This window comes from Lepidochelys kempii, chromosome 1 (genome assembly GCF_965140285.1).
Source record: "Lepidochelys kempii isolate rLepKem1 chromosome 1, rLepKem1.hap1, whole genome shotgun sequence".
Classification (NCBI taxonomy): domain Eukaryota; kingdom Metazoa; phylum Chordata; order Testudines; family Cheloniidae; genus Lepidochelys; species Lepidochelys kempii.
In genome coordinates, this window is record NC_136380.1 from 255,208,733 (window position 1) to 255,233,922 (window position 25,190).

Consider the following 25,190-nt stretch of genomic DNA (forward strand, 5'->3'; position numbering starts at 1 on the left):
GGGCACTCCCTGTCCTGAAATACCACTAAGAAGAGCCCTGGCACTTTGTTCATCCCCCTGATCAAACTCTGAGGAAATCCTTTCACAAAGAACTCAGAAGATTTAAGTCCTCATAGGCACCAAGAGAGTTTTCAGCTTGAAGCACTTTTTGATAGCTCCCACTTCATATTAAACACAACAGATGCATTCCATTGGAAGCAGAATAAGATGTTTATGCTACAACAAAGACCATTAATAGAGCAGCTGCTGATGATAGCTGTGTTTGCAGTTTGGTGGCATACATCCTTTTTCCTAAAGAATATTGAGCTTCCCGTATATAGAAAAGGCTTTACTTAAACAGAGAGACTTTAACCTTTAAAAACAGTAACTTTTGCAGCACCTACAAACTCCTGAATAACAAATGCTTCCCCTACCTAACCACAAAACCACACACTGTGATATGTTTTTACATGGTTTTCTGCTGGATACATGCTATAAATATTCCAGCGGTCAATTCCCTCTTTCTTTTTGGCTTTTTGCCCAAATCAGAGCAGAAGTGAAGACTTTGCTCATTTGCAGAATTTTTAAGTTTAAAAACAAAGGGACAGTATTCAGCCTTCAGGGTCATGTTGTTGGTTGGGAACTTCCTGATCATCCAAATGTGCTCTCCTTCCTTAGAGTTTGTAGTCAACATCAGTGGAAATCAGCAGATAACCCTGAGGAGAGAAGAACATTCACAAAAGTGCCTGAAATTATTGATAGTTAAGCATCTGAATTTTCTGTTTTAATTCTGTCCTGGGGATTAAGGGTGAGAATCTTTACTGAAGAGAACTGAGACTTACTAGTAGCAACCTCAAGAACTTCACAAAGGGACAGAGACTTCTACACACAGACCCATAAACTCCTCAGGGGTCTGCTGCTTTGCACCACACTGCCAGCAGATGCTGCACCTAAAGCTCATGTAGCCAGCCATGACAGTATCACTCCAGCTAACAGGGAACCTCCATTGACACACACATGGTGTAGTGATGCTTCAGTGCCACCTCCCCACTCTTGGTACCAATGTAGTGTGACTAGAGAGGAAAGGGTGTGAATGAGGCTTCCATACACCTTATCATTAGCTGCTGCATTGGCACTCTTGGAGCTGTTGTCAGCTGGTGCAAGTTAGAGCAGCCTTCAGATAGTTGCAACTTCTGTCAGGGGACTGGCCTGCCACAAAGCTGTCCCAGGGCTACGGAACACAACAGTGGCTTAAAACTATCTTTGCACTCCCTCTCTAGAGTTGTGCTTCAGCCCCAACCAAAGAACTGGGCACAGTGTTTGGATTATAAAATGACTGCAAAGTTGGAAGATGATTGGAGCAATCTGATTGGCTCATTAATTTTCTACCAATTAATTTATTATTGATTCCTGTTTCTAGCAATGCCCTGTGCATCCAAATTAAGGGCTAAGTTCCCGTGCTGCATCAACATATGGCTGCAGCAAGCGATGGTAGCAGAATATAGCCCTCTGTTTTTCCATTTGATTATTATATCAGAAAGAACCATTGAGGCACAGGGTATATTTGAGAGATTTATGACCAACTGAGACACATACCCATCGGAGCTCATTAATCCTCAGGAAATGCCCTGCATCTTTATCATTATTACTATTATTATATATGTAAAGCTCCAGTTATTCACACTACACGAGGAAGGCCAAATTCTGTTTCATTTATGTTTGAGCAACCCTATTGAACTCAATGGGGTTGCACTAAGAAGATGGAAACTTGAATTTAACTTGGTGGGGCAAATTTAGACAAGGTGTAAAAAGGTGTGTAACTCCTTTGACTTGCAAGGGGTTGTTCTTACTTTCAGCACATTTGAATTTGACCCACTGAGTGCATTTGGCCACTGAATATCCGCACATTTGGCTCAGTTTTATTTTTTCCCTCAAAGAAAGAAAAATTTGAAACTTTTGTGGTATGAAATTTCTCATCTTATACCAAGGATTTTTATTGTTTAATATGCTGACAATCTAGCAAAAGAGGAGTAACTCTTTTTAAGACGAAAGCCAGTTTCTCACCTTATTAACTTTAACAACAGGTCTGAGGAGGGTAATTTGGTCCAGGTTAGGAAGAGGGAATCCCTTCTTCAGTTTAACTTAAAAAAAGACAAACAAAATATATATAATACTTAAAAATTATAACTTACACTTCTATAGCACCTTTCCAAGGATCTCAAGGTGTTTACAAACATGAATGAATTAATCCTCACAACACCCCTGGGTGGTAGGTATGATCCCCATTTACAAAGGGGCAAAGAGAGGTCAAGAACAGAAGAATGGCCATACTGGGTCAGACCAAAGGTCCATCTAGCCGAGTATCCTGTCTTCCGACAGTGGCCAATGCCAGGTGCTTCAGAGGGAATGAACAGAACAGGTAATCATCAAGTGATCCATGCCGCGTCGCCCATTCCCAGCTTCTGGCAAACAGGCTAGGGACACCATCCCTGCCCATCTTGGCTAATAGCCATTGATGGACCTATCCTCCATGAACTTATCTAGTTCTTTTTTGAATGCGCTCCCATTGCCTCAGCACTTTGCAGGAAGTGCTCAGCACATTAGCTCTCCTAAGTGTCCTATCCTAAGTCACCTAGTGTTAGCAGAGGAACTGTGAACACAGTCCTGTGCTCCAACCACTAGCAACACCCCCTCTCTTTTGTCTGCACTGTCCAAGAAGGGTGAAATACATCCTAGTGAAGAGGTCCATGCACCTCTATTTTGCGGGCTTAAATGGGACTAAAGTGATGCATAGACTTTGGGCTGGTCCTCTGGATAGGGGTTATTTTCACTCAGAATGACTGGCTACGTTAGCACACAGGGCAGTGACATGAATTTCCCCATAGAGCTCCTTCAGTGTGCCTCATCTGTTACTTGTAGAGACCACCTCTAGAGATAATAATAATATTGCTCCTTTTCAATCCAAGCAGCTAGTCAAAATTTGGGATTCTGGGGATGTTCCAGTAGAGAGCAGAAATTCATGGTAGGTATTCTTTGTTCATTTACAAAGACTGTACAAAGTGCTGTGTCTCTGAATGCAGAAGGAAATAGCAGGAACCACCTTCTTTGTCTCACAGCACCAAGAGCATTCTTTTAATCCTGCACCTTTGACCCAAAAAACTCTTGTAACGGATACTAAACTGTAGACAGGATCATAACACCTCCCAACTTTCTTCTAGGGTCAAGCACTGTGTTTTCATCTGCTCCTTCTGTCTGTCTGTCCTCTGTGTTTTGCCGAGTATTTTGTGTATATGAGGGAGGGCAGAACTCGTTCACCCACTCGAAAACTCCTGGCCAGGTTCACAACCCTCTTTTGTCTTAGGTGAGGAGTTTGTGATTAACTCATCCTGAGAGTTACATTAATTGAAGGGTGCGTTCACACCCAGTCTAAAAGAGGTTGTGATCCAAGCAGTCACCTGTATCTCTCAGCATAACAACAACAACACTCTTGTATAGCATTTTTCATCCATAGCACTCAAAGCACTTTACTAATGAAGTCAATATCACTACCCTCATTTTACAAATGGGGAAACTGAGGCAAAGAGAGGGGAGTGATTTAACCAAGGTCACCCAGCAGGGCAGTGGCAGAGCTAAGAATAGAATCCAGGTCTCCTGAGTGCCAGTCCAGTGCCCTATATAATTTCTATGCCTAGTCAGTCCTTGGTTTCTCTGATGAAACTTCAAGTTAGTGCCAGTTGTAGTGATAGTCTGAGAATGTGTTTACTTGTCTCCTAGAAATTGGCTAATACCCCCAACTCATTTCACATAGGCTACCAGCTGATTGTAATGACATCTTGTCATTTCTCATCTGAGTTGATGTGAAATGGTCCCTAATGGGGAAAAGCCCCATATCATATTACCAATTTCTGGAGCCATATAAGTGTTATTTTGTTAACAGAGATCAGGGCCATTAAAGGAACTAGCCACTATCCTTACCATTGGCTGCTGGGATTACTCCATTCCGTAAAACGTAAGACAGGAAATTCTCCAGAAGTGAGACCTGCCATGGGGGAGAAAATGGATTTAGGGCCCACTTCCTGATATCTATGAAGCTGCTCCATACTAAATCCTGGATGGAGTTTTAAGAAGAAAAGTCCTGCTCACATGACCAGACCTCACTTGGGTAGACAAAACCACAAGTGACAACGACCTTTGGTTCTTGAGGCTTGGGGATGATGTAAAAGATACAGAACACGAGGATCTGGATCTTGTTACCATGCTTGCAATATTTTCATTTAAAATAATCAGTTTCATTTACTTGCGAGATAATTTATCTTTAACCGTACAGCAGTATCTGGGAGATTTTAATTCTCCTCTGCTCAGCTTCCTTGAGCTGATCACTTATCCTCAGGATGAAACTGCTCTCTCTGGGAGGCAGGGTTTTCCCCTATTATGTGTTTCAGGCATTTGTGTCTAGTATTGGCTCCCACTCCCTACCTTAATTATGAGAATCTGTGCTTTGTCCCTGCACACCACCACTGCCTCGCTGCCATTCTAGGGTGCATGTTCTAACCTACAACATGCTGTTCCTTCTACTGCTGCATTGCAGATTACTGTTGTACGCTTCGCGGTCATGATTTTAGTGCCTCTCTGATGAAACATGATACACAAAGAAGAGAGATTGGAAAACATCTCATTTTTAGGAGCACTGAAGAGTTGCTGAGAAGAAGTACTGCAATAAATATATATACAGCAGAAAGGACAGACAGAGTTCCAGAAAGAGAGAAAAGAACCACCCAAGGATGAAGTCTAATGATATAGAAATATGTGTAGGGAAATTCTGCTCCTTACTCTTCAGACTGACATTTTCCCTGAGATTCTTGGCTCTTGTTTCCTAGACACTGAAACCATCAACTTACCTCAAAGAACCCAGCCCTGGAGTCGGCCAGGAAGAGCTGGAATCTGAAAGGAAAGTAGTAAAAGAGGAGTCATTATAAAGGACGAAGGCACATTGTTTTAGTCATGTATAGTCACCCTCAGTGACATCAGGTCCTATGATATGCCCATGACGAGACACTTCTTTATGGCAATGCATCCTACATGCTACCTTCCACAGAAAAGAGCAGGAGTGTTTCTGTAAGGCATTGCCTGGAACGTACACAGAAGGGTGGCCTCGGAGAAGTTTATCCAGGATTGTGAGTGCACTTCTTCCTCTATGTTTAGTTGTGTACGTCTCACTGATTCATACATTTAACTGCACCAGGTCAAGCACCAAAGATCCCCTGTCTCTCAGATCCTACTGAGAGAAATGTGCTACAGGAGCTAGGAGGTGAAATTCCACTTGGAGAATGTTACTGATGGTGATGACTTAGAAGCTCAGTTCAGTTTGCAAGATTTCTGAGGTTCACCCACTGCAACCTTCCTCCCTGTAAACCATTCTGAGGACTTCCTAATCACCCTCCTCATTAGGTTCCTGACACCCCACTACTCTCCTTGGGAACTCCCTTCTGAGAGTCTCTGGAGTTTGGACATCTCTAATTCTTCTTGCCTGTTACGGTCTTCCTAGACATGGTTCTTGTGAGCTCGGGTTCCCATCACCCTACCACCTAATCCAATGGGTGCTTGGCATTCAGAGTCTGATCCTGTCAAGTGGGCGGTTTTGACCATCACCCATGCTTTTAGATACACATATTTGAAAATCTGGATTCTATTTTTTTAATGAAAAGTTAAATTCTATAAGAAATGTCATGACCTCAGATGACAGCTTTCTGACCAAGCTGGGAGTCATTATGCCAACACTTGGAATCACCACTGTAGCATATACATAGACCAGCCCAAACTCTTTCCTGTGTTCTGGCCCCTTTGCCCTGCTCTGGTTGCACAAAAGGACTGGAAAGCAGCTGGATCAGGCCAGTTGAGGATCCTGCCCCACCATGTGGGGGAGCTCTCAATGATGCAGAATCATCATACTAGGCTCCTGTGCTACCTTCCTATCCAGTCCTGGCAGATGGGGCATGCCAGGAGTGGGGAACATGTGTGACTGGGGCACAATGTGCACCAGCTATCTCCAGCTGGCAGACAGTCCCTGGGAGGCTGTTGACAGCTAGCATAAGTTAGAGCAATCCCATGGCTGGTCTAACCTATGCTGGGACTGGTGCAGAATGACCAAGCAAATCAGGGAATCATAATTAGCTTCCCTGATGGCCCCTGCCTTTCTCTGATGATGAGTTGATCTAAGCATAGGAGAGAATCTCAGTCAAAGATTTTAGACTAATAAATCCAATACAGTTTCCTTTACTAAGCCCTCTATAGAAAAGTACAGAATGAAGCAACAGAAGAAGATTCAATGATCCCAAAATATGGTTGTCTTTCATCCACAGGATTTGGGCAGTGTAGCCAAAAGCATCTCAGGGTCCCTATCCTTGTGAGAAAGAAGTTAAATTGCATTGGCTGCCTTTTCCTTATGCTGGACTAACTCCACAGCTAGGCTGACACAATAAGGCTGTTGTGTTTTAATACTGGGATCATCTGAATGGCCTCAGGTCAAGCTGTCATGTGTTTACCTGTTCAGACATAATGAGCCAATCAGCTTCTGTTCAAATATAGTCAGACTGGCACTGGCGTTCGCTATCTGCAGGAGAGAAGAGTCTTGAGTTACTGTATCCATATAGAATGGGGTCCTTTCTTAGATTCAAACACAAATATAGTCTCCGTGTATCATTTAAAATGCAACAGTTCCACCTTCTTTGATAAATACTGAAGCTGTCTCATACAGTGCTACTTTCTGCCTGATTTGGGGTTTGTGTACAGTTCAGCCTTGATTATCTCAATGTCACTGGCAATATTAAAAGTATGGACAACTGAGATTTTCATTAATCAAGGACATTTTCAATGTAATGAATAGATGTCAGGGGACATGACCCATTGCTGTATAACAGGGAATTCTAGAGAACTAAGCTTCAGATAACTGAAGTAGTAATATATCTGGGTTTTTATTCCTCTTTAAGAAAACTCACCTCCCAATAGCAATACCCTACAGGCCAGATTGTGCCCCCAAACTTTCATGTTCAACCCCTGGCTGAAGTTAATGGAATTTGCTTATTTAAGGGCAAAATTTTCCCCTATGTGTTGCAGGTACTGACCTCTAGGACCTTCAAATGCCCTGGTTTCTGGCAGGGCAGAACAACAAACTTATTTTAACTCCTAGATGAAATGTAATCCTCTGGTCCATGGTACTTACTATGTTCACTGTAAACATGGATTGGGTGGTTGAGTCTGGCAGGACAGCAAGCACCTCCATGGAGGCACAGATCTCTAGAGTAAAGGAGTCTGTCTGTAAACTGACCACAGGTGCAGCAGTAGCCCTCAGGTTCAACATTGCGGGGCGTGCCTCTACATAATACTGGGCAATCTGTAGGGTTTCAAGGCAAAGAAGGAGAGTCTGAAAGTAGCTTTATATAGAACAAATCTGAACAGTGAAACTTATCATTCATTAAAATAGTTATTTTGAGAGGGTTTCTGAAGATCAAACTTTAGAAAAAAGGTGTTAACAAGATGGTAGAGTCCTTACGGCAACAGGAATAGGAATGTCTCCTGTGATGATGACCTGATCATCTTTGTCATATCAGGAATGTGGAGGAAAGTCCCCTCCATTACCAGAAGACCCATTCCCTTCAACAGATGAGCAATTTCCAGAGGATTAAATTCTAGTTTGTGAACATGTCTGAGACAAAGGAAACATGAACATGGCACTCAAACAAGCCAACAAAGAGGCTGAGGAGCCAGCGTATCACCAGTAGAGTGCATGGTGCTTTGCAGATAAATATGATTATGAGGAACTTTGGCTTAGGAGCTTGGCTACTGCATTTATGATGGGAAAAAAACTATTGTCATCCTGGAAATAGACAGGAACATTTAACTCCTAGAGTGCTGAGATTGTTTAGACTCATGCTCAGCATTTGGCACTAGTTCTTATATTTATTTTCAGTTCCTCAGTTTGTCTCTCTAGCCCAGCAGGAGCCCAAGCTGCATCCTCACTGCCCTCTCCACTCCTGCTCTATTCATCTTCCTCACATAAACTAAATGAGGCCCCACCATCTCCCTTGTCCTTCCATAGACCACATGCAAATGTTAGAAGTTGGCACCTTCCTCACACAGGCAGAGAGCCCCGGCTTCCTTCCTGCCTACCTGCCAGCTCTGTTTCCCAACATGCAGCCACTTTGCTCTTCACCGCTATCATCATCCTCAGCTGCTGATGCACGCTATCTCTCACCTGTCAGCAGCCAGGTGACCCAAGTCATGCAAATTTGGGCAGGAGAAAGGGGTTCTTAGCAGAGATGTCATGGGGCCAGTTAGGACTCACTTGAGGCAAGAGTCGTGACCTGGACCTGCCTCCCAGCCACTGTGCGTCTTCCCCTTCTCCAACACAGTGACACACAGTGGCTCCACCAAACCATTGGAGGTTAACCAGTACTCAGATGACACCCACACTGGGACTAGCTAGGGTGGTTTCTGAAGGGTTCACAGAACTAAAGATACCCACCTCAGGAACGATGCTGCCAAATGTCTCTGTTGTTACATTAAAATAACTGGAAAGCTGCAAAAGAAATGAAAGAAATTATTCCATCCTGTGTGAGCTTCATGTCTAGGTTTTCTTTAAATCTGCTATTTATTGTCATTTTGATGACCTAGTGCCTTTGAACCTTGGGAAAATTCCTAGGGGGAGTCCTAGAGCACTGAGTCAAATTCTCACTAACGTGCCCAAAAGAAGCCCCCCCACATATTGGAGAAACAAAGATTAAAACCTTCTGCAGAAATACAGGTGCAATATTCTGCTCACATTTGGGCCTGTAGCCACCTGTTTGCTGGGATATATGAATCCACTGGAGACAGGTCTCAAAGCTCTGCTTGGCCTCCCAGCTACAGGCAAAACTACTATGCTTTGTGACATCTGCGTAGCCCACAGGTAGAGCCAGTTCAGTTCCAGGGATCCCTCCTAGTAGTGAGTCAGCAAAGGCCCCTCAGAAAGCTGCCAGTAAGGCAGTAGAGTCCCCAGCATGAATTTCCTTGTCCTTTTCAGAGGAGCACATGGTTCAGATCTGTGACATATCATTTTGAAAGTGAATTGTGCCTATTTTGTACCTTGTTCAGTGGCACCTCTGAATTTGGCCTCAGAAATCTAGATACTACATAATGGCAAAATAAAGAATTAGTATTAGAGATCATGATCACACTCTGATAACTGCATGGCTTGGTTAACACTGAGCCTGTAACTGCACTGCAAATGAGTTTATATAAAATCCCCTTCTCTGAAGGACCATACCTGGAACACTTTTAATCCCTTCATCTGCAAGTGCCACTCACCTCTTCTACGATGGTGATGTTGAAGGCCCCTGCTGTGTAATAAGTCAGTGAGGCAGACTTGAAGAAATACTCAGAGATGCCGAAGTAAAGCATGGAATCACTCTTGTCTGGGAGAATGAAGGGAGCTTGTACAAAGGCAAGGTCAGTCCAATTTCCAACTGGATAGATTGTGCCCTGCAAAATATTATTGTCATTTATAAAATCAGGGCCTGTCAAAAACTCTGAATGCATTTACAATGGTGGATCTTACAGGGCCCTCCATGGAGAATGCTCTTGGCCTGATTTTCAAAGATGCCAAGCATCCACTTAAGACGCCCGAGGCTACTCAGGGATCAGCAACTTATTCTGTGCCTAAATATTGATTTTTTAAAAATTTTTTTTTAAAAATCTTGACCCTTGCCTCCATCCCCAGGAATTCAAATCTGAGAACTCTCATCAAGAGCTATCCAGTGATGTCATATTCTAGGATGGTGTGTAAGGAGAGAGGTGATCTCTAAGGCGGGGTGGCGAACCTTTTTTCTATCAGGGGCCATTGACCCACAGAAAGAATCAATGGTGGGCAGCACACAGTCCTGCAATGTGGGGGGGGGGGGGGGGAGGAGCGGCAGAGGCTCGGGGCTTCCCCCAGGCTCTGGGGTGGGGCCAGAAATGAGGGGTTGTGGGTATGGGAGAGGGCTCCAGGCTGGGGCAGGGGGTTGGGGTGCGGGAGGGGGTGAAGGCTCCAGCTGGTGGTGCGGGCTCTGGGGTGGGGTTGGGGATAAGGGGTTTGGGATTCAGGAGAGGGCTCCGGGCTGGGGCCAAGCGGTTTTGAGTGCGGGAGCAGGCTCAAGGCTGGGGCGAAGGTTGGGGTGGGGAAGGAGGTTCAAGGTGCAGGATCCGGGGGAAGCTGGGGTGTGGGAGAGGGCTCAGGGCTGGGGCAGGGGGTTGGGATGCAGGTGGGGGTCTGGGTCTGGGAGGGAGTTAGGGTGCGGGAGGAGGTTCCAACCTTGGGTGAGGGTTCAGGGTGTGGGCTCCGGCCGGGCGGTGCTTACCTCAGGCAGCCGGCTCCTGGTCAGCAGTGCAACGGGCCTAAGGCAAGCTCCCTGCCTGCCCTGGCTCCATGCTGCTCTTGGAAGTGGCCACCATGTCCAGCTCCTAGGTGGAGGGGCCAGGGGGCTCTGCATGATGTGCACTGCCCGCACCCGCAGCTCCCATCTGCGGCGGTTCCCAGCCAATGGGAGTGCGGAGCTGGCGCTGGGGGCAGTGCGCAGAGCTTCCCTGATCACCCCTGCTCCTAGAGGCCTTAGGGACATGCCAGGCTCTTCTGGGAGCTAGAGCCGACCCTAGCTTCTCCCTGTAGCGGGGCAAGCCAGCGCTCGTGGCTCCAGCCCTGCATGGGGGTGCTGAGGCTCGGGGCTTCCGGCCCGCGGCACGTAGACTTGCCGCAGGTTGGATGAAATGAAGCAGCGGGCTGGATCCAGCCCATAGGTTCCCCAGTCCTGCTCTAAGGGCTTGTCCAGAAGGGGACTAAAGGCCTGGTCTACACTACGGGGTTGGGTCAAATTTAGCCACGTTAGGTCGATTTAAAAATGACTGTGTCCACACGACCAATCCCGTTCCGTTGACCTAAAGGGCTCTTAAAATTGACTTCTGTACTCCTCCCCGACGAGGGGAGTAGCACTAAAATTGACCTTGCTGGGTCGAATTTGGGGTAGTGCGGACACAAATCAATAGTATTGGCCTCCAGGAGCTATCCCAGAGTGCTCCATTGTGACCACTCTGGACAGCATTTTGAACTCCGATGCACTAGCCAAGTACACAGGAAAAGCCCTGGGAACTTTTGAATTTCATTTCCTGTTTGGTCAGCGTGGCGAACTCAGCAGCACTCAGCAGCACAGGTGACCATGCAGTCCCCCCAGAATCGTAGAACGTAAAATGTTTCTACGCTCCCCCTATCATCTCTGTCCCTGAGGTTATCGCAGATTAGAAGGCGAAAAAAATGCACTCGCGATGACATGTTTTCCGAGCTCATGCAGTCCTCCTGCACTGATAGGGCACAGCTTAATGCATGGAGGCATTCAGTGGCAGAGGCCAGGAAAGAATTAAGTGAGCGCAAAGAGCGGAGGCAGGACGCGATGCTGAGGCTAATGGGGGAGCAAACGGAAATGATGAAACGTCTGTTGGGGGAGCAAACAGACATGATGAAGTGTCTGTTGGAGCTGCAGGAAAGCCAACAAGAGCACAGACCCCTGCTGTATCCACTGTATAACCGTCTACCCTCCTCCCCATGTTCCGTAGCCTCCTCACCCAGATGCCCAAGAACGCGGGGGAGAGGGAGAGGGAGATGCCAGGCACCCAGCCACTTCACTCCAGAGGATGGCCCAAGCAACAGAAGGTTATCATTCAAACAGTTTGATTTTTAGTGTGGCTACAATAAGCAATGTGGCCTTGTCCTTCCCTCCTCCCCCACCTCACCCGGGCTACCTTGTCTGTTATCTCAATTTTTTTTTAATGAATAAAGAAAGAACGCATGGTTTCAAAACAATAGCTACTTATTTCGAAGGGGGGAGGGTGGTTGGCTTACAGGGAATTAAAATCAACAAAGTGGGTGGGTTTGCATCAAGGAGAAACACACACAACTGTCACACCAAAACCTGGCCAGTCATGAAACTGGTTTTCAAAGCCTTTTTGATGCGCAGTGTGCCTTGCTGTGCTCTTCTAATCGCCCTGGTGTCTGGCTGCTCAAAATCGGACACCATGCGATTTGCCTCAACCTCCCATCCCGCCATAAATGTCTCCCCCTTATGCTCACAGATATTATGGAGCACACAGCAAGCAGCAATAACAATGGGAATGTTGGTTGCACTCAGGTCTGACCTAGTCAGCAAACAGCACCAGCGAGCTTTGAAACATCCAAAGGCACATTCTACCACCATTCTGCACTTGCTCAGCCTATAGTTGAACTGCTCCTTACTACTGTCCAGGCTTCATGAGCCATGGGAGCAAGAGGTAGGCTGGGGTAGGTGCGACTGTGTGGCGCTGCCAGCTGGGAGAGCAGCCTGAGGCAGAAGCCTCCAGCTCACATGATATTCCAGGCAGGACTGAATCTCCATGAGATGAAACTTAAAGAAGAGAATGACCTGGAGTCTCTGGCTCCCATTTGGTGCTCTAAGAGGAGAATAGCCATGTCTGTCCAAGCGCCCCAATCAACCTCACCGAGGTCTGCCAGGAGCACTCAGGAGATGTACTACAGCTATCAGTCCTACTGCACCATCTGCCGCGAAGCAAGGAGCTGCTGCTGTGTAGCAATGCAGTACCGCGTCTGCCAGCAGCACCCAGGAGACATATGGTGACGATGAGCTGAGCGGGCTCCATGCTTGCCATGGTATGGCGTCTGCACGGATAACCCAGGAAAAAAGGCACGAAAAGATTGTCTGCCGTTGCTTTCATGGAGGGAGGGAGGGATGGGGGCCTGATGACATGTACCCAGAACTACCCGTGACAATGTTTTTGCCCCAACAGGCATTGGGAGCTTAACCCAGAATTCCAATAGGTAGTGGAGACTGCGGGAACTGTGGGATAGCTACCCACAGTGCACTGCTCTGTAAGTCGATGCTAGCCACGGTAGTGAGGATGCACTCCGCCGACTTAATGCGCTTAATGTGGGCATATGCAATCGACTGTATAAAATTGGTTTCTAAAAATTGACTTCTATAAAATCAATCTAATTTCGTAGTGTAGACATACCCTTAGTGAGTGGCAAGCTGGGGTCTAGATCTATAAGCATGCTAGCCTATCATACACTAATTGACTGTGTGGACCCTATTATCATGCACTAAAAGTTCTCTAGTGCTCATTGACCTACTAGGTCAAAGCTGCTACAGCCTGAACCATACAGGGTTTTACAGGTCAAAATCAACACCCTGAAATGCACCCAGAAACAAATTGGTAGCCAGTGCAGGCCAAGGAGCACAGGTGATGTAGAAAGAACAAGTAATATAGGAAAAGCCAAATATACTTGGAGTAACTATTGTACTAACTATAACATTAAGCAGGGGAGAAACAGTAAAGGTTTCAAGCTCTGAAGTGCCGAATATTCTGAAACTAGAATACTTTAAAGAAAAGAAAAACCTCTGTATCTTTTTACAAAACAAAACAAAAAAAAACCAAAATTTAAAATGATTTTTTAAATAGTGAAAATACTCAGGATGTTAAAAATCCAAACTATGTATCCACGTAGTAAAACTAAATTGTTTTTACACTTCACGTAGCATGACAAGAAAATCTTACTACTCAGAATCACACCTAAGCAGGATGCATCATGTTTCCCTTAGTTGAAGGAATCTCCCAGGGTCTTGAGTCTTATGTTTTGTCTACACTGGCACTTTATCAGCAAAACTTTGTCGTTCAGGGATGTTAAATAAAACACCCACCGAATGACAAAAAGTTTTACTGACGAAAAGCGCCGGTGTGACCAGCGCTTTGCCAGCAGGAGTGCTCTCCTGCCAACAAAGCTGCTGCCGCTCATGGGGGGTGGAAGTTTTTTGTCAGCAGGAGAGCTCTCTCTTGCTGATAAACAGGATGCATCCGATGAAGTGAGCTGTAGCTCACGAAAGCTTATGCTCAAATCAATTGGTCAGTCTCTAAGGTGCCACAAGTCCTCCTTTTCTTTTTGCGAATACAGACTAACACGGCTGCTACTCTGAAAGCAGCTCCACTGTGTGCCTTTTAGCGGCACGGCTGTAGCGGCACAGCCATGTCACTAAAAGCCTCATAGAGTTGCCATAGCCTCAGCAGCGCTCTTCAGACTTGGCTTGCTCTCTCTCTCTGTCTACTCCCTGGATTTGTTGTTTAATCTTGGCTCCTAAAATGTACACTCTCTCCCCCTCTCTCGTTCCAGGGTCCTGATCTTCTAATTCATACAACGCCCATTGAAATCAATGGACAGGATAATCAGGCCCCAGAAATCTACTTCCCTCTCTTCTCCTAGGGTTGGTTACACACTGTGTTTTCCCTCTTTTCCTTTCTCTCTTTTTCCTTTTAACCTGCTCAATCTTCTTTTACTGCTCTCTACTTGCTATGGGAAATTGACCAACAGAATCAAAATGACCTGTTCTGTTAATTTATTTAAAACCATGTCATGTTTCTACAACAGAATTGTTGGAAAAAACAAACCAAATGAGACATTGCTTTGGAGTCTCTCATCAGATTCAGCTCATAATGTTGAAGCAAAACCAAACATCTGTTGTCTCTTGTCTTGGATTGTAATCTCTTTGGGGCAGGAACTGTCTTTTTGTTCTGTGTTTGTACAGTGCCTGGCGCAACGGGGTATTGGGCCATGACTGGGGCTCCTAGGTGCTATGGTAATACATATAAACAATAATAATAATGTAATAACCATGCCAATCTAACAAAGGATAAGAAGTCTATCAAAAGAGCACAGTTGTAGACAGCTAGCATTAAAGTCAATTACCTTTAAGTCCAGATCAATGTATGACTGGAAGACTCCTGGAGAGTGAACTAGGGAGTAGTCTATTTGGGCAAAGGCATCGATCTGGGTTGGGACTGTAAAGGTGGTAGACAAAACAAAACAGCTATTAAGTATAACACAGCCAGTAATGTTTAATTAAGAGTGAATGCAGTTCTTGGATGAGAAAATGCTCAAAACAAGAAGGGAGGAAAAAATCAAAACAAATATTTGTGGTTAAGAACTCAAGGTGTTCTCTTTGGAAACCCCACTGACCAACAATGACTAGATGACCTCCTGAGGTCCCTTCCAACCCTGGTATTCTATGATTTCTTGACATTGTTGACCACTTCTGAGTGCATCCTATGGGTCTGTAACTTGCAATTGATTTCAGTTGAAGTTCTGTGCTTACAGAGAGGGAAGAATGGACCCTTAAAATATTGTGGCAAGGAACAGGTAAGTACTACGCCTTTTGGGCTCAACCCTGCGAAGTGCTGGGTACCTCCTTCAAGATACAGAGTGCCCTCAACTCTCCCAGTCTTCAGGGATAATTGATGACGTACAGCATCTCCCAGGAAGCAATCAGCACCTTGCAGGTTTAGGCCATTATAGATGAAGGCCAGATTTTCAAAGGTACGTAGGCATCTAAAGAAGCAGATAGGGGCTAATGGGATTTTCTAAGGCCTGGTCTACAGTACGCGATTATTTTGGAATTAGCCGAGTTACCTTGAAATAAAACTGGCTTCGTCCACACGACCAAACCAGTTTTTTCGATTTAAAGGGCTCTTTACTCCAATTTCTGTACTCCACCTCGGCTAGTGGCCTCCGGGAGCTATCCCAGAATGCTCCCTGTGACCGCTCTGGACAACACTCTGAACTCCAATACACTAGCCAGGTAGGCAGTAAAAGCCCCGGGAACTTTTGAATTTCCTGTTTGGTCACCATCAGCACAGGTGACCATCAGCACAGTAAACCATCACAGGCGACCATGCAGAGTCCACCATCTCAAGAGACCACGCAGTCCCGGATTCGCAGATGAGCTTCAGCATGGTCCGAATGGGAAGTACTGGATCTCACTGCGTGTTGGGGAGACGAATCTGTTATGGCAGAACTACGTTCCAAAAAAAGGAACGCAAATACATATGCTAAAGTCTCCAGGACCATGACGGAAAGAGGCTACTCCAGGGACACAGAGCAGTGTCGTACAAAAATCAAGGAGCTCAGGCAAGTGTACCAAAAAGTCAGGGAGGTGAACGGGTGCTCTGGGTCACAGCCCCATACATGCCACTTCTACCATGAGCTGCATGCAATTATGGGGGGTGATGACACTACTACCCCACCACTGTCCATGGACACTTGCAAGGGGGGAGTAGCACGGAGCGAGGAGGATGAGTTTTTGGAGGACGAAGAGGAGGAGGAGGAGGTGGAGGACAGTGCACAGGCGGCAAGTGGGGAATCTGTTTTCCCCCCTAGCCAGGAACTATTCTTAACGCTGGAGCCAATAGCATCCCCCTACTCCCAAAGCATGCTCCTGGACCATGACCCTGAAGAAGGCACTTCTGGTGAGTGAGAGCTTGATCGGAGCCACGCGGTGAGGGGTGGGGGGAAACCCAGCTGTGCTGGGCTGTTCGTGTTTAGTTTAAAGGGCTCATCCCTTCTCAGAGCCTCATCGGAGCCCCGCTGGGCTGTTCGCATTTAGTTTAAAGGGCTCATCCCTGCTCAGAGCCTCATTGGAGTCCCACGGTGTGTGTGTGTGGGCGGGGGGGAGCAAGGGTGTTGAGTGAAGCGATCATCCCAGAGAGCCCGCAGGCTGCCTGCAAGCTGAAGTCTGTTGCCTGGCCGCATGTGATGGCTTACTCACACCAAAGTGGCAGATACTTCAGTATAGAAGGCAAAATGTGACCTTGTACAGAAAGAACATGTGCTGTGTACTATGAATTTCCTGTTTCACTGAGAAACAGTGTCCCCTTTGTTCTCTAAAATGTACCTTTTAAAATACTACCCTCCCTTTTTCTCCTCGTGCAGCAGGTGCAAATGTTTCAATGCGGCCCCTATCTACTCCGTCCCAGAGGCTGGTAGATTAGAAGGCGGAAAAAATGAACTTGGGACGACACGTTTGCCGAGCTCATGCAGTCCTCCCGCACTGATAGGGCCCAGTTGAATGCATGGAGGCAAACAATTGCAGAGTCGTGTAAAGCGTTACATGAACATGAAGAGAGGAGGGACGCATGTGATGGGAGCAGGCAGGATGCTATGGTCAAGCTCATGGGGGAGCAAACTGACATGCTTCACTGTATGGTGGATCTAATGTGGGAAAGGCAGCAAGACCACAGACTGCCGCTGCAGCCCCTGAATAACCGCTCTCCCTCCTCCCCAAGTTCCATAGCCTCCTCACCCAGACGCTCAAGAACATGGGGGCGGGGGAGGCTACGGGGACCCACACAGTCAACCCCAGAGGATTGCACAAGCAGCAGAAAGCTGGCATATCCTAAATTTTGATTTGGTTTCTGGACTTGTCCTTCCCTCCTCCTCCACCCCCCTAACCCAACCCTCCCCCCCCAGTCTAGCTTCTGATTTCTCTCAATGTTTTGTGCAACAAATAATAAATAATAAAGAACGGTTTTTAAACAATTGTGACTTTATTTCCTTTAATATATATATGTAGGGGGCAGGTAACTTTAAGAGAAACAAACACAACTCTCACACCGTACCCTGGCCAGTCATGAAATTGGCTTTCAAAGCTTCTCTGATGTGCAGCACACCCTGCTGCGTTCTTCTAATCGCCCTGTTGTCTGGCTGTACGAAACTGGCTGCCAGGTGAGTTGCCTCAACTTCCCACCCCGCCATAAACATCTCCCCCTTACTCTCACAGATATTGTGGAGCACACAACAAGCAGCAATTACAATTGGAATATGGGTTGTGCTGAGATCTAACCGAGTCAGTAAACTGCGCGCTTTCAAACATCCAAAGGCACATTCTACCACCATTCTGCACTTGCTCAGCCTATAGTTGAACTGGTCCTTACTACTGTCCAGGCTGCCTGTGTACGGCTTCATGAGCCATGGCATTAAGTGGTAGGCTGGGTCCCCGAGGATAACTATAGGCATTTCAACATCCCCAACAGTAATTTTCTGGTTTGGGAAGTAAGTCCCTTCCTGCAGCTGTTCAAACAGACCAGAGTTCCTGAAGATGCGAGCGTCATGCACCTTTCCCGGCCATCCCACGTTGATGTCGGTGAAATGTCCCTTGTGATCCACCAGTGCTTGCAGAAAAACCACGGAAAAGTACCCCTTGCGGTTTATGTATTGGCCGCCCTGGTGTTCCAGGGCCAAGATAGGGATATGCGTTCTGTCTATCGCCCCGCCGCAGTTAGGGAACCCCAGCGCAGTAAAGCCATCCACAATGGTCTGCACATTTCCCAAAGTCACTACCCTTGATAGCAGCTGGTCAATGATTGTGTTGGCTACTTGCAGCACAGCAGCCCCCACAGTAGATTTCCCCACTCCAAACTGATTCCTGACTGACTGGTAGCTGTCGGGCATTGCAAGCTTCCACAGGGCTATGGTCACTCGCTTCTCAACTCTGAGGGGTGCTCTCATTTTGGTGTCTTTGAACTTTAGGGCAGGCAAGTCACAAAGTTCCATGAAAGTGGCCATACGCATATGGAGGTTTCTCAGCCACTGGGAATCATCCCATACCTGCAACACCATGCAATCCCACCAGTCTGTGCTTGTTTCCTGGGCCCAGAATTGGTGTTCCACAGCATGAACCTGGCCCAACAGCACCATGATCTCCCAATCGCCACATGCCGTGCTTCTAGGAGCATCTATGTCCATGTCCTCATCAGTATAGTAATCGTGCTGTCGTCGCTTCCTCGGCTGGTTTTGCAGGTACTGCACATACTGCTGGATAATGCGCGAGGTATTTACAATGGTCAAAACTGCAGCAGAGATCTGATCGGGCTCCATGACTATGGTGCCTGTATGGGTAATCCTGGAAAAAGGGCGCGAAATGTAGGAGAGCAGAGTGGCAGCGGAAGCTGTGCTTTTGGGTTCACCGTAGCCGAACAACGGCTGAAAATGGTTGTCTTCTTTCACGGAGGTGGAAGCCCAGGACAGACAACATGGAGAAGCTCGGAAGCGTGGCAATAGCGGGAGAGCAGAGTTGGCGGCGGAAGCTGTGCTGCTCGGTTCACGATAGCCGAGCACAGTTGAGTTGGAGAGGTGGATTCATAGTAGCAGGAGAGCAGTTGTGCACCATCTGCTGAAAGCAGTATGGTGTCTGCACACCAAAAAGGCGCAAAATGATTGTCTGCCATAGCTTTCTGACGACACACACCCAGAAACACCCGCGAGAATGTTTTTGCCCCATCATGCACTGGGAGCTTAACCCAGAATCCCAATGGGCGGCGGGGACTGTGGGAACGCTACCCACAGTGCACAGCTCCGACATTCGATGCTAGCCTTGGAACTGTGGACGCAATCTGCTGAATTCACACGCTTTAGTGGGGACACAGAAGACAGAATGTATAAAATAGCTTCTGAAAATTTGAATAGAATAATTTCGAAATAATTTTGTACTGTAGACATACCCTAAGGCACCTAAGCAACAGGTCAGGTGCTTAACTCCCATTGATTTCAGTGTACAGCCCCTTTGACCTTCTCTATGGTGTGTTTAGCTCCATATTGGATTGAAATTCCATCATAGTGGTACAAGGCTGATAGAAGATCATTACATCTGGAGTACGCTCATTGAAATGGAATAGCTTTAAACAATAGACTGACGCCCAAACAGGAGAACTGGTTTATCGGGAGAGAAGTCACTTGGCAATGCAGTCACCTGCCAGGGGTCTCTGATTGGCTGGGGAGGCTGATCCAGGAGACCCCTAACAAAGGGACTGGAAGGTTATAAAATATAGTAGCTAATCTATTCAGAGTCCTCCCTGACCATTTTTCATGAGCTCAAGCTGAGAGGAGGAGCTGCATGTAGCAGGCTGATGAGAAAAGTGGAAACCTGCCTTCCTGAACACAGATGGGCCTCCAAGGATTCCCAAGGGAAGGGAGAGCGGGAAGGGAGAGCTAGCGAGTGGAAAGCATTTAGGATGTTTGTTGTTTTATAAATGATCTGTACTCTCTTGGGCTTTATCTGTTACATAAAAGAGCAATGTGCAGGGTGTCTCTCTGTGTGTTCTATGCTTCACAACTGCCATGTGCCTCCTGAAAGGATAAACTATAACCCAGCAGGCTCACACCTTTTGATGGAGTTCTGGGAGAGGGTGTGTTTAAACTATTGAGGTATCTTGGAGCATCAGTGCTGGTTCTGGGTATCTAAGAGGCTCCATTGCCAGTAGCAGGCTGAGAGTCAGTGCCCAAGAAAGGTGCCAGAGAAGCCCAGGGAGAAAACAGTGCTACAGATTGCTGAGACCCAGGGAAGTTTAAACCAACCAGTGACCCATCACAGCTGTCTGATGGGTACCCAGCAATGGGAGCTCAACCGAGATCTGTGACAGTAGCTGACAAGAAAACAACAAAATCTGAACAGCATAAGATGAGAATTGTAAAGAAAAGGCAACGTCAGAGACTCACCCTGAAGTGTTCTGAGCTGTGCATCAATCTGCTGGATCCCTTGTCTGATGTTTGGACATGACTGTATAAAAATACAGAGAGATTACGTACTGGCTAGTATATATTGTATCCTTTCCTCTCTAGTGGATGAAAGTCAGATCTGCTCAAGTAACTGTGATTATCTCACTCTCTAGTGGCAGGTTGACAAATTCCTGTTTTATCCCTTATGATGTATGCATGCAGTTTAGCTGACAACCATGATGTACATAGCCACAGATGTGTTTAGTATGAGGAGCATAAGTGTAAAAAATAACTGATCATCATAGCTCCATGAACTAAGTTGCTGGCCCTGCTACAGCCCCTTTGTGCAAGTCAGCCAGAGGGAGAATCTGACCCTATGGTGTTTATGATTATTGCCATGGCCAGGAATTGAAGAGTTTATTTGGAAGTTGGTGCCTGCAAACTGAACCTGCTGGTCAGTGCAGAATCAGGTTGTATTTTTTCTAGTTATCAGATTATTCCTTAATCAAGTTCAAGAATGTTGCCTCTGAGATGATGCAGTTTCATGTATTCCTTAAGTTTCTCCCTTTAAACAATTTATAAAGACTTACATGTATATCCAAGCTCCTGTGAATGGGCTTCTCCAAGTATTTAGTAAAGAATTTATAGAGCCAGCTGGAGAAAAGAAAAAGAAGAGAAAAGCCATTGCTTCAGTTAGTTGAACACTATAGTTTCTGTGTGTCATACATCCTAATATACTTACATGTGTAAACTGGACCTGTGTGAAATCTAATGTCCTAGCAGACAACTAATCTAATAGTGTTGTATTAATTTATTTGTAGGCCCCAGTATCACAACATAACCTGTATGAGGATAAAAGCCCAGTGTATATTGGACCTGTCTAATCTGAAAACTGCCAGAAGGCCACCTTTTGAATGGAGATCATTTCAGTGCTATGCACACTAAGATCTATGGAAATGAAAAGCACCATCAAGATTAGGAGTAATTAGACTGGGCAGCGGCATGAAGGCCTGCTCATCAGCCTCAGACAGGGGCGGCACCAGCCCTGCCCCCGCTCTTCAGTTAAGTGCCGGCCCTGCCTCCTTCCCTAAGCCATGCCCTCTTGCCAGGTCAAAGGCCGGAAGCTGAAGCTTGGCTGTGTGGGGTAGATACTGCTCTGGCTGGGGCTATAGTGTGTGCAGCTGTGGCACGCCTCTCTCCTCTTCCTGCTGCTGCTCCTTGGAGCCCGGGCTGTTCCTCAGCTCCCCACTGCGCTTTGACTGCTCACAGCTGGTAAGAGCTGCCTGGGCAGGGGGACCTGCTCTGGGCTGATAGAGCCATCAGGGAGTAGCGACCGTATGGGGCACAGCCCAGGAGCCTGGGCTGGAGCTGGTCAATCTGGATGACTGCAGGGAGCCCCGGACCCCACACCTGCTCAGGGTGGCACGCCCTGGTGGGAAGGGACATGGATTGGCACTGCTCTCGGGCACCTTGGTCTCCAACCTGGACTTACTTCTGCACTGCTGCTGGCAGCAGGTGCTGCCTTCAGAGCTGGGTAGCCGGAGAGTGGTGGCTGCTGGCCAACAGCCCAGCTCTGAAGGCAGTGGGACCATCTGCAGCAGTGGAGAAGTATCTGGGTAATGTTTGACCTTTGTACTGGGAGAGGTGGGTATGGCGGGGGAGGCTAAGGCAAATTTTGGGGTCGCTATAGCCCCTACAATCCCCCTGCCCCCAGTAACACCTCTGGCCTCAGATATAGGACACGCCTTCTCATTCTCACCTAGAGAGGTTGAGGATTAGAATATTATCTAGAAAACAATGAATGTTAGTGTTGAAATAGCATGTGGAATAGCCCACTCATCCATGCTTTCTCTCTCACTATCTAAAAAGGGCTCCAGCACAAACCAAATGGCTGAAGCTGTACCACCAATGTACGTTCCCTTCTGAATGACACATGTATTTTAATTCTTGGGGTGAACTTCATTCAAAATCTGGGCTACATTTTCAAGTTGGCCTCCAATTGTACATGGGCAATTCTGCATGTACAAGAAACCTATGAATACAATTTTTGCTGTGTTATCACCAACAGACACTAATGATAAACTTCACAGGCACTAAATTCATTTACACTCAATTTGTTTGTGGAAATTACAGTTTGTGTATTTAAATTCTATCTTTGTTTGTGCACACAAATGGCACATGTTGTGTACTTGCAAAATGAGATCATGTTCTGAAAATCTGGCCTGAGAAGATTAATTTTCAAACTTGGGGACCTGGATTAGGGCCTGCATTCTGAATTTTGGTGTCCACACTATCAGATAGACTCCTAAAAATGTATCTGGGTTACTAATTTTGACAAGTGGGCCTTGCACCACTGACTTTGTTACTTTCCACTAGAGTGTATAAAATCTCTTGCACATACCTGATTGTTCCATTCAGCTTGACTTCCACACCCCTAATACTCATCTGGCAGCTATCCAGTGACATTGATGGGTGACCTGTGCTATCTTGTGACATGGTAAAGACTGCTGTAATAAATACTCCTGAAATGGACACTGTAGCTCTTCCACTGTCTTTGCTGCACAGACAAAAACAAACTCAGTTGAAAAATCTACTTACGGGGAACATCCAAGAATCTAATGGAACAAAGTGACTCTGTTTCTTTCACTGAGGAGGAAATGACACTGTTTTGCCCATCTCTATTGATTAAAGTAGATTGTAGAAGTAGTTCCTGTAAAGAATCAGGTTCCACACACTAATCTCGAAAGTGTGAATGTTGGAATGATGTTGGATTTGTCAAGGTTGCCTAATGTCATAATTTCACAGAGACTGTCCGTCTGATCCATGCCAAATGGTGACTCTCCCATGATCTTTGTGAGCTGTAATAATACTGTCACAAAAGAGCCATGGAACTGCAATAGAAAGAGCTACTTAGGTTCGAGAGTGAATGTGATTATGACTTTCTCATAGAATGCAGTAAATTTCCCTTAGTCTGGGGTCCAAAGGGGTGTCATCCTACACACTAGGGAATTGAAAGTTGAGCAACAAAAATGGACTGGAAGGACTGGCCTCGGAGGAACGAGTACAGGATCTGAAAATATATAGATCAGAAAAATGATGACCATACTAAATGTCTATATTAAGTATTTGTTATTATTTATACATTTATATATTATTTATACAATGCAATATGTATGCATGGCACTTTATAGACAAGTAAAAATGAAATGACAATCCTTGCCCTTACAATCTAAATATTTCAAGAATGTAAATAGCATGGCGGGAGAACTTACTCAGCATGTCACAGCTAAATACAACATGGAACAGATTATTTAGCATAAGTACATAACACATTTCAAAGCTCACCTTAAGTGATCACTCTCGTTACAGTGTGTATGGTAACACCCATTGTTTCATATTCTCTGTGTATATAAATCTCCCCACTGTATTTTCCACTGAATGCATCTGATGAAGTGAGCTATAGCTCACGAAAGCTTATGCTCAAATACATTTGTTAGTCTCTAAGGTGCCACAAGTCCTCCTTTTCTTTATTCAAGGGGAAGTGGCCCGTTAACACCCCTCCAGTTACAGGGAGGAAACGAAGCTGGGGGGAAGGGAGGTTGATCAGTGGGTTACAGATCGTAATAAGCCATAAATCCAGTGTCTCTGTTCAGACCATGATTTTCAGTGTCTAGCAAAGTTATCAATTTAAGCTCCCAGGCTTGCCTTTTGAAAGTGTTGTGCAGGTTTCCTTTGAGGATATGGACTGATAGGTAAGCTATAGAATGATTGCTCTGTAAAAAGTGTTCGCCCACTGTGTTACTTAGTCAACAATAACGTAGACAGTCCTGGGGGCCTCTCCAGAGAAGCCCAGGAGTGGGAGGGTGTAAAGATAGCTTAAAGCCACCATAGTCTGCACTTCCCCTAGGCTGTGAATTCCATGCTGTGCCTCTCGGGGCATGTCTACACTGGAGCTGGAGGTGTAATTTGGGTAGACGTACGCTAAAATAGCCATGTAGTCGCAGCTGCTTGTGCGGCAGGACACGCTAGCCGTCCTCAGTACATACCTAGGGTCTCAGATGGAATTGTACTCGGGGCTGCTATCCCATCCCACCTTCTGGGCAGCTGCCGCTACACACCTATTTTTAGCACACTGGTTTGATCAGGGTTAGTGCGGGTATGTCTACTCAAACTGGAAATTACACCTCCAGCTCCAGTGTAGCTGTACCCTTGGAGGTGTAGCACAGACGCTCACTTACTGTAACTGCACTTTAATTACAGTGCCCTGATTATTATAGAGCGCGACACACTGTACAATAAACTTCCTAAACACTGAGTTAGCTAGCGGGCTGGACAATGCCCGCACACTAATAGATCTTTGATCTTTTACTTGCCACTGACGCATCATTAGCGGTGGGATCTCTATTAACATCACAGTGTTACTTGGAAAGGAATGTCTTACAATGGAGAGCTCTGTTAGACTGAATGGTGTATGCTAACAAATTGATGATGTTAACTGATAAAAAGTACCTGGACTTAGATAACTAAAATTTGTATTTTCCATTTTAATTTTTCTCCCACTAGAAAATACTTGGGATGCACAGTTCTATACTTACAACAACCAGGTCCTGATGCTCCAGTTCATGCTGATGGTTGCGTAAGCATGTTGAGTTGATAGTTTAATCCCAATCCCAGGTATGAGGGATACGGAAGCATCTGGGAATTCAATGGTGTTAATTCTTACCCTATAAAATCAGAAATAAGGATATTAGTTTGCATTTCAAAAGCAAACGAGAATCTGAATCAAAGTTTAAACTTGATTCAGGGCCAAACTCTGCTTCTGAGAGAGAGAAATTCT

General features: G+C 46.0%; 1 protein-coding gene across 1 annotated transcript in view; it reads right to left on the bottom strand.

Moving 5' to 3' along the window:
* Window positions 1–223: 223 nt before the first annotated feature.
* Window positions 224–25,190, bottom strand: part of BPIFC (BPI fold containing family C) — a 30,512-nt gene continuing 5,545 nt past the window's right edge. The window contains exons 4-16 of the mRNA XM_073330109.1: window positions 24,949–25,077; window positions 22,755–22,910; window positions 20,944–21,007; window positions 20,354–20,414; window positions 14,774–14,865; window positions 9,322–9,495; window positions 8,501–8,554; window positions 7,199–7,369; window positions 6,522–6,589; window positions 4,878–4,920; window positions 3,955–4,018; window positions 2,044–2,120; window positions 224–695 (exon numbers count right to left, since the gene is read on the bottom strand). Coding sequence (XP_073186210.1) covers window positions 654–695; window positions 2,044–2,120; window positions 3,955–4,018; window positions 4,878–4,920; window positions 6,522–6,589; window positions 7,199–7,369; window positions 8,501–8,554; window positions 9,322–9,495; window positions 14,774–14,865; window positions 20,354–20,414; window positions 20,944–21,007; window positions 22,755–22,910; window positions 24,949–25,077 — 1,195 coding nt within the window. The 3' untranslated portion in view covers window positions 224–653. The remainder of the gene's footprint in view (window positions 696–2,043; window positions 2,121–3,954; window positions 4,019–4,877; window positions 4,921–6,521; window positions 6,590–7,198; window positions 7,370–8,500; window positions 8,555–9,321; window positions 9,496–14,773; window positions 14,866–20,353; window positions 20,415–20,943; window positions 21,008–22,754; window positions 22,911–24,948; window positions 25,078–25,190) is intronic.